The 15,928-nt window shown below is 38.0% G+C and overlaps 1 protein-coding gene across 1 annotated transcript in view; it reads right to left on the reverse strand.

The window, feature by feature from the left end:
* The window catches only part of LOC107592441 (zinc finger protein ZFPM2-like), a 163,215-nt gene that overhangs the window by 63,046 nt on the left and 84,241 nt on the right, over positions 1-15,928 (reverse strand). Inside the window, exon 4 of the mRNA XM_016281956.1 lies at positions 15,537-15,655. Within this exon, the coding sequence (XP_016137442.1) occupies positions 15,537-15,655 (119 nt within the window). The remainder of the gene's footprint in view (positions 1-15,536; positions 15,656-15,928) is intronic.

Consider the following 15,928-nt stretch of genomic DNA (forward strand, 5'->3'; position numbering starts at 1 on the left):
TTCTTCTATGGCATTGCTGGGAAACCCCCCTTTCAAAACCTTTAAGGTCTTTGCACACTGAGTCCGAAATTTTCGGACGTTAAAAAATAAATACGACCTCACATTGTGTCAATCACGTTTACACACTGCCTCCGAAACTTCCCTCCCTTCCCTTTTTTCTCTCCTCCACCTCTTTCCGAGCCGTGGCTGTACTATTTATAATTGGCCCGGTACGAGCGAAAGCTTCTATCGGGAATCAGCTCTAATTTTTATTACGGAGCAGCTAAAGCCTGTTCCAGATAATTTGGAAATTTCAGTGGGAATTGTGATGGAGCTGATGGCAGTGGCGCGGAGGCCCGCAGAAAGGAGCTAACCTGTAATAGCCTGTGTGGCGGCAGCTGATTAAATGTTGCCATAGATGAAAGACCCGCCATCGCCGCAATAAATTAACCAATCACACAAATCCCAAGTCGCCGCTAATCCGGCCTTGATACCCTGATCCTCTGATCAGCTGAAGGAGGTGAAGGGAAGAAAGTGGCTGGTGACACTGTGAGCCACCCTGACTCCAGGCCTGCGTGTAAACAACGGGCTAATGATAGCGATGCTGACACTGGAAATCCCAGTGTCCACGCTACACACTCTTCATTTCTGCCACCAAACTGCACTGGAAGAGATTAAAAGCGGGTTATACCTTTTGATTTGAAGCCTTCGACCAAAATCATTTAATTCAGCAGGAGAAATATGGTTACATATGGATTTGTCACATCTACATCCTCATGTTAAACACTCCACTCTATTTTAATCAATTAAGAATATATGCATTTATAAAATTGTAGTACATTTAGAGTATACGTATGTACTTGAAATTTCTGGCTTTTGAGATTTCTTAATGTAACCAGTGTAATATTCAATTTCTAATAACAAAAATGTTGGAAGATTAAATGTCTCGCAATGTATTTGTAACGTCTGTAAAATGAAGTGTAAAAAATTTGTAAATACAGTATAAATAATAAAATAAATATATTCTAAATATTTGTTTAAATGGTTTAATGGTTCAATTTAGTAACATAAAAAGGCAGTAAAAAATTAACCACAATGTTACAAAGATACAACAAAAGCATACAGATAAATAGCAAAAAACTACCAATAATAATCAATGCCACATGACAATGTTTATAAAATTAAATTTACCCAATATTACGTCCTTGGATATCTGCATTTGAATATATTTTCATATATTAAAATGCAGAGACTCAAGGACATAAATAAATTAAAAACAAATTATTTTGTATTCTGTTTTAGTTTGAATGAAATTCCTGTAGCTCAAACAGTCAAGCATGTCACTAGCAAATCCAAGGTCATGGGTTATATTCCCAGGGAATGCATGAATTGCATACCTTTAATGTAATGCAAGTCGATTTGGATAAAAGTGTCTGGCAAACGCATAAATGATAGATTTGTTCTTTCAAACAAGCCATTCAGAACCTTAATTTCTGCACCTCCTGATGTCCAGCCTTAACTCATACACACACACACACACTCACACTGTATTCACAGTACATTCTCACCGTGCGCCCCCTCTATATGAATATATGAATGCCGTATGTCAGGCTGACATGTGCGAGGGTTCGAGGCAGAGGTGCAGGCTGAAGGTGAGGATAACAGGACCGGACCTGCTCTAAGACTCTGTTTACAACATAACGCACCCTCGATACGGCGACTTCAATTAGTTGTTCATCGTGATGAAACAAATTGCATGTGGTCAACTGGAAATTTCATTAAGGCAGATTTTCCTGCAGCTCTCGTTATCTCCGCGTATTAATATTTCCTTGGGCTTGCTGGACGGGTGAGTTGCGGGGGACATTTTTTCCCCCTTCCACGCAGCAAACGTCCAAATCCCCTTCACACGTATCCACACGAAATTATGGATTCTTTAAAAATAAACCCTGATGTTTCTCCTTTTCATGTGCTGTTTGATAAACTAAATAAAGCCCTGTATTTTTTCAAAATCACTATCTAGCTCAGAAAATATATTCCCATGTCTGTCATCCGTTCCAGCCTGCTCTTTTTAAATGGCAGTGGTTTCATCGCCTAAAATGAAAAGATACCTCCTCCTTGGTGCCGTCTTTGCTTTTTTTTTTTAGAGCGAGCATCTGCTATTGGGAGGCTAAATAACGGAAATATGCAAAAAGAGAAATTGCACGCTAATTCCCTTTGGAGATAGATCTTGGCGCCTGCCCTGTCATAAATCAGAGAATTTCGATATGAAATGAGGCAAGCTGCTCTAATCATTTCTGCATTTCAAATTGGATCACTGGCTCAATCGCTTGGCTTTTAAACTGCTTGCCTAAGAGCAAATGTGAGGTGGGAGATAATGGGGAAGAAATCTCAGCCCGCGTGCCGTAGTTAGTTTACTGCTTGAGTGCAAAAGAATGCTTTCAGCCCCCCTCCTCCTCCTCGCCTCTCTGCGGCTTTCTCTTTTCAACTTTGTTAAATTGACTTTTTCGTTTGAAATCGATTAAATTGAGAATCACTACAGCTCTACCAATCTTTTAAGGAACACCCATTGAGGTTCGCTCGGGCCTATCGTTTTGCACTGTTCGCTGTTGCTATAGGAACCATGCATATTTATTCAAAATCACCTTGCTTTAAAACATAGTTCGACTCGGTGCTGATTTAATCGCAATCTTTTCTGAAGATGGAAATGTGTCCTATTTACTGGCTAAACAACGACCAACAGATTCAAATGGCTTTTAATCGAGATTGCGAACAACGGTGAATAAACAGGACATGCTATACAGTATGTTTTGTGTGTCATTTCTCGTTTTCTTTGACATGTCGCATTTCCTGATATTGAACATCTGATTGGTTCATCTGATGAATTACAAAATGAGGGGTAGATGCTAGCCAGCACCTTACATTGGACTTATATTGTCATCTCTACGTGTTTTGAAGTGTCAGGCACAGAAAGGTTTCAGCTCTAATGCCATCTGGTTTAATGAGCACTTAGCCTCCAGGACAGGAGCTCTTCCTGTCGCTGTCTCTCTCCTCCAGGGCTGAACGGTACAGTCAGAGGGCTGCTGGGGACTTCATTAGCACATGCACCCGGCGATATACTGTGGTGGGCCAGATTTATAATGGCACAATTGAAAAGAAATGCACTTAAAGTGATAGGTCGCCCACAAATGAACATGCTATCATCATTTACTCACCCTCTGTATGCCAGCTGGTTTTTGCGTGCAACCTAAAAGAGCTATAAAATTGTTCGTTTGTCATGAAGCTAACTGATTGATTTGCATGTGGAAAACACAGAAATTCAAGCCTTTTATCACGGACAATCACTGAAATCGCAGAAGAATAGTGTGTCAAGGCATCATGGCAGGTTAAAACACGATTGACGATGGATACAAAATGCAGAATAATTTAAAAGCTGTGAAGAAGGGGTAGATTTTTAGTAAATAAAAATTGCTTTCTTTTTGTTTCTTAAAACAACTGTATAACTTCAGAAAAGTGCAATAAGTCATATGAAATACTTTGATGGTACTTTATAGGGTTTCTTTTTTCTTTCTTTTTCCTTTTTGGACAGCTGCAATCACTATGAACTGTCATAGTATGGAAAAGAGTCAACTCCACAAAAAATGTTTCCACAAAAATAAAACAAAACAATGTACACACAAAATATATTAAAAACATCCATAAAAATAAAACAAATAAAACCAATAAAAAAAAAATTATACTACAACTAAAAAAACAATATATAAAACATTAAAACAGGGGTTTATCACAGGTGAATAAATAATGTAGTAAATAATGACCACAACGTCATTATTACATCAACTCTTTAATCTCTTTAAAGTGTGCCAATATCTTAAGTGGATAGCAATTGCCATTGTGTAGATGCAACAATATTGGGCGTGCACAAATTAGCCTGATATTACAATGAAAAAAAAACAGCTACACAACACAACCTGAACAAATTCAAGCAGACTTGAAAGCAAACAAAGGTAGAGTGTTCGATTGCCCGACTCGTGTGAAGTTGAATGCACTTTGCACATAACTTGCATGCATATTATGTTCAGGGGACATGGCGACGCTAAATTCATAATGTTTGCTTTGCATTGTAATAATGTCTAGGAGGCAGAGGAACATGCCCTGCTCTTGTGCTCAGATTCGGCTCGTGAAATGGTGTGCATTCCCCTTAGATCCCCCTATTTCAATTTAAATTTCCACTTTGAATTCAATTGTGGGCTTCTTTGATCTTTGCATGCAACTTGCAGTCGACTCCTACAGCAAGATCTAGCTATTGGGCCAATAACAAGGTGTTCTCTGTACGTCCCGTACACCTGTACAGATATCAGCATACCTGGAGGCCCGAGGAGGCAGGTGGCATCTGCCGGGCAACTAATCGCACGAAACGTCATTGCATTGCAACGCAGATTCCTCTCATCGTTAGATGCGAGGGATGAAAGCTATGCGATCAGATGTGATACAACCTCTGAAAATCAGAGTGAATGTGGGTAAAGAAAACTCTCAGCATGAGGTAGCAACCATTTGCATAATCTTCCAGGGCAGCATTAAAGCGCAACGTGATTTGAAATGGGGTCTTCGTAAAATTATTCTCGATATTGAGTCATAGGTAAATAAATAAGAGTGAACTCCCCCCCTCTGAATGCATTAGACGTGAACTCTCTTATCTCCGCCCGCCGACCGTTAAAGTGAGGGTTTGCGGGGCCGCGTATGGTCTTTGTTATCCAATTAGTTTACTGACGACCCCCGTGGTCTAATTTTCCTGTTTTGACAGGCTCGTACACCCTCGCCTAATGTGCTAGACCACCGGGACAGACGGCCAGACGCTGTCCAGACTTCTGCAGCCTCTATCAAGCGTTTCTATCTCACAAAAGGGTTCTGTGATAGCGCACCAGATGACCGCTGCAAAAAATCTGCGATTTTCACACTGAATACTTTCATTTAGTGCTGCTCCTCCATCTGGACTGGTTTGATGAGCGCTTGTGTGACAAAAGATGAGAGGAGACGAGGACCTCGGCTGTGGCCTCTTGCCTGTGAGCAAGCGCAAGTTAGGGCAAGTAGACTTTGGGCGTTAAGTTTAACGTATGAGAACTCAAAAACAGAAGCGGTACTGGTGAACTGCTGATATAACACAACTCATTTGCTAAAAGCGAGCCTAACTTGGCTCCGAGCTCAAAACTAGACAATATATCACACGTTTATTCACTTGAAAGGCAATTTCAGAATCGATTGCCAAGACTGGCTCGTCGCACACTTCAAAATATGCACATGTACGTGAAAGGACAGCCAACATCTCCTGGATTTCGCCACCAATTAACCATCTCCGCTTCACACGGTGGAATGTTGAATTCCAACAGGGGAATCGAGATTGCAAGTGAAAACTATTGTGGATTATCTCGGCTACTTTTCAAGGAAGTTGTTTCAGTGTCCCACAAGTGGAGTCTTGACAGTGACAGATGGCAAAGCAGCTGGCATCGCTCAAACTCTTCTCCCTTGTGCTAGATTTTCCCCCTCAGTGTTCGCCGTGGATTCTGCCGTGGCGTATTCCAACACCTTTGGCAAGACGTGGCGCAAACCGAGGGAGACAACACTGTGGACAAACTTATGTTGTTTCTTGCTAATTCAGATTTGATTGAGGTTATGCAAAATATCAAACTTTGGGGCGCTTTAGGCGGGTGTTAGTTTTTACTTCATTACAGACAAAAAAAAAAAGACTTCTCAAAGCGAAACCATTGATGCCAATTCATATGTTAGCCCTAGAAATTGCATTTGAAGCGATTACAGTAACAGCTTGCTGTTAGCGAGGCCCTGAGTCTTAACCACTACACCACACTCTACTTTGCTGGAAAGACTATCATGGTGTCAACAACAGGCTTCTTAACTAGCTTAACCAGCTTTCAAGCTGCCTTCACCAGCATCAAACTACCATTGACCAAGATAAACAGATGATCAAAGGGAGACATTTTTAAATATCTAGTTTGAAAACACAAGTTCCGAGTTCCCAAAAATATAAAATTTTAAAATGTTGAATTCATACATAAAAAAAAAACAGTTATACCAAGTATTAAAATAATTTTTTAAAAAACAGATTAGTTAACAAAAAAAGTAATAATACAAGTTTATGCCAAAAACTTCCTCCAGGACTCACAGCTCATAAATCTAATCCTCTTTTCTTTTTTTTACACCTTGACCTTCACTAGCACTTTATGCTCAAATGTGATTTTATTTTTTATAATTATAATTTTAATTCAGAAATTGAAAACAATGTCTGAACGAAATTATAGAAGAGGTGCATTCAAGTCATTATCAAGTCCAAAAAAAAGCATGACTTCAATGGCCCTGTTCTTTTCAGAAAACTAATCAAGTACATTCATTAAGACTTTTAACATAGTGTTAGCTTTAGTGCAATTGCAGAGCAGCTCCTGCTCTTTCTGTAAATCCAGATGGATGAAATGACCTCACACGTTCTCCCTGACGGATTTCTGGTTGCTAATGTGTCCCCTAATGCATTGAGAGCGTGTGTCTCTAGAGTCTCAGCCAGTCTCAGTACTGATTTGAGGTCACTTGTGCTCTTGAGGACCACCGAACATCTCACTGGCTCCTGTCAGTGGCTCCTGTGAATCATTAAGGGAAAATGAGCAACCAGTTGTGCAAAGTTATCTACCTTTTACCTTTTTTCCTTTATAGTGAAACCATCACAGAATGCTGTATGCAGTGATTCCACCATAGTGATTTCATGCAAAAGTAGTAACATGATAAAACACACAACTGCTTGATAAATTAAGCATTAAATGTAATAATTATAATAATCACAAATAAACAGTTCAATAGCCTAATGTCATGCTGTTGTGTTGCTTTCTCCTGGTAAAATCTAGTGGCCTACTTTATTTTAATATAGCCTTTAAAATCTTCAAAATATAGCCCGCGGCGCTTACGCTCAAATGAAATAAAGTATCCAGTTTGTTGCACACTGAAAAGGAAAGAGCCCTTGTCAAATGACGTCTATGTGGATGGATCATTCACAAACTTGACACCATGAATTGTGACGCGGCGTTTAACGGTGTCTTCGCCCTGATTGTGCTAAACTATGTAGCCATCACTTCAGTCACAAAGCGGCGGCCGCTTATCGCTTTCCCTCCATATCTGTTTGCCTGTTTGGGACATGCAGTGATGAAGAGGAGAAGGGGGAAATGTCAGGTTCACTTGTAGATCAAGTCGAGCATGTATTATCTCAGCTCTAGTCATCTGTGGCCCCGGCAGCCGCTGGCGCTGTGAGGAGAGAACACACCCCCCTGTTTCCTGTCAAAGAGCTGGAGATGGGCTGAGAGGATCCCTCCAAGAGAGAGAGAGAGAGAGAGAGAGAGAGAGAGAGAGAGAGAGAGAGAGAGAGGAAGAATAAATCCTAAACACCCCTCTGCCGTGAGGTCATGACCTCAGGTCCCCTGTATCCCCTCAGGCAGCACTAGTCCCACTGTGTGTTACAAAAGTTTCATTAGCAGGGTGAGATCAGACAAAAATGGGCGTTGAGAGGATTCAAACATGGTTCTCTTAGAGAGAAGAGGGTTCCTACACCTTCTGACCAAGGAATTTCCAGGATTTGTCCATACATTTTTTTTGTCATTCATAATTACGGAATAAGTTTATTGAAAATGTATATAGACACTACGAATACACTAACAAAAAGCTAAATATATAGATATATAGATTCAGCACAGAAATTTTCATAATAATTTATTTCCCCAATTTTAAATTTACCGGACAATTCCAGTTTTTTCATGGTATGACAGATGATTGTCTAAATCTATAGAGATCTGTGAATTTCTGTAGAATTTTGTCATATTTTAAGCACATTTTCTGTTCTGTATTTGTAGGAAATTGTGTGAAATAATGCATAAACAATTTAGATATACACTGTTTCAACAGGTAAGCTAAAAATATACTAATTCTAAATTATATGACTTTAGGTCATAAATATTATTATAGAATATATTATTTATATATAAATGTTATCACATTTTCTGTGCTGATTGTGGGGCAATATAGTAGAATTATGGGAAAAAAAATTCAGACATGCATATATAAAAATGTTTTGTTCCTGTAAAAAAAAAAAGCTAAATTATATAACTTTAAATCATGAAGTTGGACTACATTAGATTACATCAAGTATTATCAGTTTAGCCAAAATATCTGATAAGTTCTAAAGGTTTTAACAAATCTGGAAGTGCTATCAAATTAGCAAAAATATCTGATAAATGTACATTTACGTGGTGAAAGATATGTAAATCTTTATGAATGACTATTTGCGAAGCTTTCTGCAGAATTTTGTGATTCAGTATTATGATAGCAGTCAAGTACGTCTGCTTAGTTTAATTTCATCACACTCAGATGATACTTGAACCTTGACCAAACATTTCAATACAACTTACTAAATCCAAAAAAATCTATATCGCTACATTGATTATAAAATTTCATATATCTATAAAATGCATGTTCATCCTGAAAAGTGCAAAAGCAATAGCTCAGTGAAAGCCTATATGGCAGATTTTATATTCAGGCATGCTGTCACACAAAAACTAATAATTTTTAGTTTATTTCCTATTTCACTTGCACTTGAAAAACATTTGATAATCTATTAATTTATTGGGTTTTGGGACATGCAAAATTTAAAAATGCACACAGCTATTAAAGACGACACAAAGAACACATCACCTTGGACTGCAGATTTGAGTCGTTTCATTCATCTGTCGTTATGAACATGATGATTTGAATAGGAGAATGTACATTATGTTGAATTCTAGTACCTTGAAACGCAGCAGCAGAGCACGTAATTGGTAAAGCTGCTGAATCAAAGACATGAATGCTGGACCTCCTGTGTCTTTACTCCAGGGTATAATAACCCCTGATGCTTAGTTAGCAAGCTTTATATTTATTTAACAAGATCTATTCAAATAAATATGACTCACGAACAACTACATAAAAAGAGACTTTAGAGTCAAAATTGGCCTAATTTACTTTTTTTAATACACAAATTATTGTACTTATTCCAAAAGAGAAGAAAGTTTGTCTTTGCAAACTTATTTCAAAATGTAATATTTCAACCCTTGTCCTCCAACCATCTGCCATATAGAGAACAATTCTCACAATCCAATCAATTCCTGATGAATAAAATGCCCTACTCTATAGTTTCATTTAGAACTATGTCACATTACAGAAGTATGATGGGTCGTGAACATCGTTTCATGTTGATGTTAAAGGGCGTAATGTTTGAATTTCTCTTTAAAGCTGCCTTCAAGTCATGTCGCAATGATTGTATTTGGGAAATGAGTGCACATGAAAGTCACAACATCATCATAATTACCAGCAGGAAATTCTGGATTTTCTATGAGCACCAACTTTCTGAGTTAGGTTCGTGTCATTTAAAGAAACATGGTGAATACTAATTGGTTTTAGTCCAAAATGCATTTGTTGAGTGTACTATTTTGCATGCTAGAAAATACTATTGATTCACTCAGTTCATGAGTTGACAAGCTTGTTCAGCACAACTACATTTCCCATCATTCTCTGTAAAAGATTTCTGAAAGAATCACCCATCTAATGTGCATGCATTGCTCTTTAGTTGGTTGATTTGCTGGAAAATGAAAAAATATAAAGAAATACGAAATCTTCCAATCATGACTAAAATCAATTGATTGCACATCTGAATTTATGATTTCTAAATTTGCTAATATGAACTTCCCAGAATGACTGTGAATAACTTAATATTAGTGGGAACAGCATGTATTTGAAATCAAAAACTTTTGTAACATTATACATTTTGATCAACTTAATGCATCTTTGCTGAATAAAAGTATGTTACGTGTAAAAACATTACTGACCCACAAACCCTTGGCCCTAATTATTAAACGTTGATGTCTAGTTTGTTCTATACTGTTATTACTTTTCCAAGCAATCATGCAATTGTTTGCCTGGTGGACGATAAACCCCATCGATTTACACTGTGCCAAATATAGCGAAAAGGGCATCACAGAGACTTGAAGATGGACTTTTTTGCACACACAAACACATACTTTCTCCATAAAATGTATTTGCGTGTTGATTTTACATGCTCTGTCACTTTCCCCACTCACATTCAATAAGACGCTAAAAGCAGAGCCATTTTCATTTCAGCAGTCCAAGACGTCAGCGGTCTAGTGACTTGTTAAAGCCCAGCAAAGTAATTGATGCATGCAATCGCAAATTGGTTCCCCGCCTAAACTTCAGGCCTATTATTTCATTAGATAAAGCCACATTTGGGTTGCCAAAATAATTTTTGTGTCCAACAAGGAATTAAAATCCTGTTAAAGCTCACGAGCGGGACGACATTACAAACGGGGAGATATTCTCTCAGATAAATATAGCCTCAGATGTAAATAAGATCTATATGAGCACGACGTGCCAAATATACAGTTGTGCGAGTTCTTTTGCTTATGAGCAAATAAACGGCACTTGCATATATAATTAGATGTAAGTGTAAATAATTGGTTATGCATGTGCCAACACGAGGATGATGTTTGTCTGTGTGTGTATGTGCGCGCTCCACTCTCAAGTCCCACTGATTCGTCTTTCCAGCCATGTTGAATCCTCTTTTCTTATCAGAGCAGTGCAGGCCTGCATCAGGCGCTCCTTGCTATGACAGAGGCTACAACAATAGGCATGCGATACCGCTGCTTAGCGCTGCGTTTCGGAGGGGAAACCTGCCACAGGCACAGATTAACAACACACACACACACACACACACACACACACACACTCTCTCTCCCTTTCAAACACATGCACCCACTCCCACAAAATAGATTGCAGCCACCAAAACAAAACATTTTTCCAAAGGCCCGGCTCTTGATTAATGAAGTAATGACAAGAAGAAAAATATAATTTCGGCATGAAAAAAAATCCACTGCCACTTGTTCAAGTTTGGGATGAACAATAAACCTATAGGAGGAGGAAGAGGACAGCAAAGAGGAGGAGATAAAGCCCAATGATGGCTGGAATTATTCCTCCCGCTCATTCGATACACTGGTTCATCCGGAATTACAGCATAAAAACAATCCAGAAACCCAGCTGACACTGGTTCACCCTCTGACGGGTGCAAATGAAGACAATAGCACGTCATTTCTGTCGCCGTGGACACTCCACAAATACAAACACAAGCTACATGCACCAAAAGAGTTTGACTGCTGGTTTAACACTCATGCTGGCTCATGAAACCTCCACAGAGGAATCTGGGTTGCTCAGAGGATGCTCTTTCATAGCTCAAGAGACTCCAGAGTTCTCTTAATTTCAGATGTTTCTCCTACAATTCCTTGGGAAGAATACAAACAGACTTGGAATCTGAGCAGTGTAAGATATATTCTGAAAGTCTATGGTCTTTTTCTCAGAGCATTTGCACTCAATTTAGTCTCACTTCTGGGAGAAACAAATGAGATAAAAATACTTTTATTTGAGAATGTTCTTTCCTGTGGGTGTCCCTGAACATATTAACTAATGGTCAACTCATGTTTTTTTTTTTCAATCTACAAAACAGAGTGTAACGATGATGACAAACGAGACACAAAACGGCCTAAATCTACAAACTCTTCACGCAATATTTACCAGGGTTATGCAACATTCAGAAATGAATTGAGAATGCCTTTCCAATTTCATTTCAATTGAGGTAGCAGCAAATTGAAGAATTAAAATGAGCTGACACGAAAATAAATAAATTTAACTGGATTTTTTGTTTACATATTAAACAAGCTGCAAATAAATAAAAGAACACTTCATTTCTCATGTTCATTCCACTTTAAATATTCCAATACAACTTCTTGTTGGATGTGGCCAATTCAATTCAAATTCATTCATTTATTTAAAGGGAACTAATTCTTAAATTATGAATTTTGCACAATCCTGATATTTACTCAGAAGTCACTCAAAATCATAAAAGTCATCCATCGACAAGGCTGTCAGTAAATTTAGAATAGCTAGAAAAAAAATAGAGGACAAAGATCCTGCTTGTATATCACTGCTTTTTAACAAAGCTTTTTAATTAGAGAAATGCTCATTCATTAGATGAACATTGAACTAAAAGCCATACTTAACTAACTGCCATCTTGGAAGGGACCTGTAAATCTGCAGTTCATTATTAGGTTGTTTCCAAATCAATTATTAACACTTAAAATGGACACTGGGCAGCGAGAAAGGCGCAGAGCCACAGGCCGCAGTCAGGGTTGAGTCCAGGCCCAGTAATTACTGTGATGAAGACACCTGCTACTCAATAGCTTCGACCCACACTGGCCGCCCGGCCCCCAGATGGCAGACATTTATGTCTGAGTGTCATTATTAATTTGTGTTAATTTGGTGGGGGTGGACGGGCTCGTCGCTCACCTGCGCAGGGGCTGCTGGGTAATTGAGCTCTAATGGCCTGATTGATCGGCAGGAGAGGAGAGAGCTCTGTGGCGACTATCACTCAGATGCTGAGAGGAAGCTCTCTGTAGACACAGCAGTTCAAACATCCATCGCACACTGACACCACAACGTATCTTCAATCAATTTGCAAGTCATTTTGGTCACATTTTAAAGAATGACTCAGTTAAAGCAGCCTCTCTCGCAATTTTATTGACCTCTTCAATCATTTCAATTCCTCAATTATTTCTGACCTGGTGTAGGAAATATGATATAAAAAGAGTGTCCACTTTCACGCTAGGTACGATTCACTGTTCAAATAGCTTTTGAAGATCCACTCCAGAGTGTTAAATCAATAACTACGATCATAGAGAGAGACGACTCACTGAGTCGTGAATCATTTGGGTGAATCGTTTGAATGGAACGAAGATGGATGGCATCCAGACTGGGGCATCTGAGGAGTTTCATGTGTAAACACGGCAGAGCGTAGCATCGTAAACTCCCAGAAGCCTTCTGGTTTCTGTACATCAGATGTGCGATGTGCCCTCTGCACCGATAAGCCCTCATCATGTGACCCTATCTCTGCCCTGCAGATGCCAAGATCTCTCTCACCTGCTCACCCCAGGAGGGCGACATCAATCAGTTCTAAATGCTGGATGCCCCCCAAATGCCTGTCCTACTTCAACATATACAAGAGACTGACACACTAGATCTTTCATTTCTATTTCCTTTCATTCATATGCACGCTCTTAAAAAATATTGGCATCAATGTTTCCATTACTATCTAATGTGAAACCTTTCTATTGCACAAAAGTTTATTAACTGGGAGTTAGCAATATGACCAAAATCTTATTTGACAATATGATTTCATGGTAAGAATATATATCGATATATAGGTTATGCTGCCTTCACTTTAAGACCTAATGCGTGGATCCAATATACTGACACAGATCTGGTTTCTTTCCCATCAGTTTCTGTTCACTTAAAGGGATAGTCGACCCAAAAATAAAAGTTCTGTCATCATTTACTCAACCTCATATTAGTCCAAACCTGTTTGACTTCATTTCTTCCGTGAAATGCAAAAGAATATATTTTGAAGAATGTTAGAAACTAAACCGTTTCTTTCCCATTGACTTCCACTGTATCTACAAAAAATACAATGCAAGTCAATGGGAACCGAAACTTTGTTTACCAGCTTTATTCATTTTTGGATAGACTATCCCTTTAAGACATTACTGACTGTGTTTACATGAATATTCATCAAGACATTTTTCTTTATTTCTGTAATTAACCATTCAATCACAATATTCAGCTAAACAGAACTAAATTCTGGGTTTGGGGGACTTTCAGTCAGCGCATTAAGTTTTTATCTCTTTTTAACATCAAGCATGAAACACACTTTATTTTCTCATTCATGCATGCTTTTTTAATCACTCTAACACATCAATACCTTTAAGCAGTCCTGCACTGCATGGATATATTTAGTTGTCACAATACATATCGGCATACCACCCACGCATATTTTTGACCAGCTGACCTTGGTTAGGAAAGACACCATATTTAATTTGAGATGAAGAATAATTAATGATAATAACTTAAGAAAGTTTTCCAATCATAGTGGATAACAAGCAGCACTAAAATATAGTGTGACTGACCCATTCGATCATCTCAACCAATGCCGACCTGCCTCAGCATGCTGACTACATTCAGTCTACTAACTTTGACATTTGTGGACGTCATTCTTCAATTTAGCCAATTCCATTCAAATCAATAAACCAGCAGTCAAAAAGACACCACTTTAGATTCAGTCCATATCATACATCTTATATCAGCAAATTCTGCCCTTCTCAGATCAGACACTTAAGAGGGTGACACGAGTGAATTGGAAATTCAACAGTGTTTAACCACCTCTAAAGGGTCAACATTCATGAAGATAGAGCTTTCTTTCCAAAGAAATCACACCTAATTCAACTTTAAGGTTTTTCATGCTCCTCTCTAACATTACATGTATTAAACCCGTGAAATATCACACAGTGTTTGGTTTTATAAATCATTGCTTACAATGTTTTGTTCTCTTTGATTTTAATGCAATAATGTACCCCAAATTGAAAATTAATCATTATTTACTCATACTTACTGTATGCAATTCCAAACCTTTTAACAGCGAAACACAAAATGAGAAATGTAAAAAATCTTTACAACTGAATTTTCCTCTTCAGTTGTACTATCTCTTCAAGTATAGGCAATATTTTATTAAATTAAACAAAATATATATTCCAATTTGTGTGCACTTTCAAGGGGCAGTACAGACAAAAAAGAAAAACAGCTCAACAGTATGAGAAAAAAATTAATAAAGTTATAAGTTAGAGTAATACCACAGAATGGGGCCTTAGAGTCTAAACTCCTCGCAGACTTTTCCTTACATTTCTTAACAGGATAAATATGGGATTCGTTACAATTTTTAATAACTATTGCTTAATTAATCCACATTCAAAATGGAACGTTAAATCCTAAAGGATTCCTCTTTCCGCCTGTGTAGTTAGGTCAACACTTTCCTCTTTTTTGCTCTTTCTTTAATGGCTGAAGGATCATAACGACAGCTTGAACCTAACTGGAAGAATCAGCGATAGCAACATCAAATCTAGTAGATGTAATATCAGTCAAGAGTTTAGTAATAAAATGTGCAGATGAAATGGTTAAAAGTACAAAAGAGGTCATTTTGAGGTCAGTTTGATGCTGGAATGTAAGTAGCTCTGGGTTATGATCTATATGTAACACAATTAACATCTGTTTATGTTCAGTAAAATGTTTCATATGTTAATATGCAAATGATGGACTTCAAGGAAAAGAAGCTTCACCCTTTACAACAAACAGGTTCATGTACTGATTAACAAACACTGAGAATCTGCTAAAGGTGAAGAGTGTAATTTCTGTGCTAGTTTCCAAAGAAGTTTCTACAATCTTCCCAAACCAATGCCATTCGTTCAGCCAATGACAGATCCTTCTGTTTTAACAAACCATTTCATTTAATTTGGTGTAATTTTCTTTAAGTAGAGGATAAATTGCATCCTTCATCCATAACCCTCATCAACATTTAACTTGAGATAACATACCTGAGCATTTGTGTTTAGCTCTATTTTTCCCTCGAAAGGCCCCCATGTGGTTCCTACAGGAAGCTGCTGGCGGCTGTGAATCCGTCGTTCTCCATCTTTGTTGAACAGGTCCAGCTCTCCTGTGAGACAGAACAGGGCAGTCAGTCAGTGTCACACAATAAATGCTTCAAGCTGACTGTAAATACATTAATATATATAAGTCGAGAAAACAACAGCATCAAAATTGCTCAAAAATGTCTTTTTAAATGTCGTAATTTGTGATGCCTATATTATTTGTGATGAGTCTATGCAGCAAGAAACACATTCTGTCTATTAAAAAAAATCTAATTTAATATACATACTGTATATTACATATATATATATATATATATATATATATATATATATATATT

Source organism: Sinocyclocheilus grahami, unplaced genomic scaffold, assembly GCF_001515645.1.
Source record: "Sinocyclocheilus grahami isolate Dianchi unplaced genomic scaffold, SAMN03320097.WGS_v1.1 scaffold153.1, whole genome shotgun sequence".
NCBI classification, from domain to species: domain Eukaryota; kingdom Metazoa; phylum Chordata; class Actinopteri; order Cypriniformes; family Cyprinidae; genus Sinocyclocheilus; species Sinocyclocheilus grahami.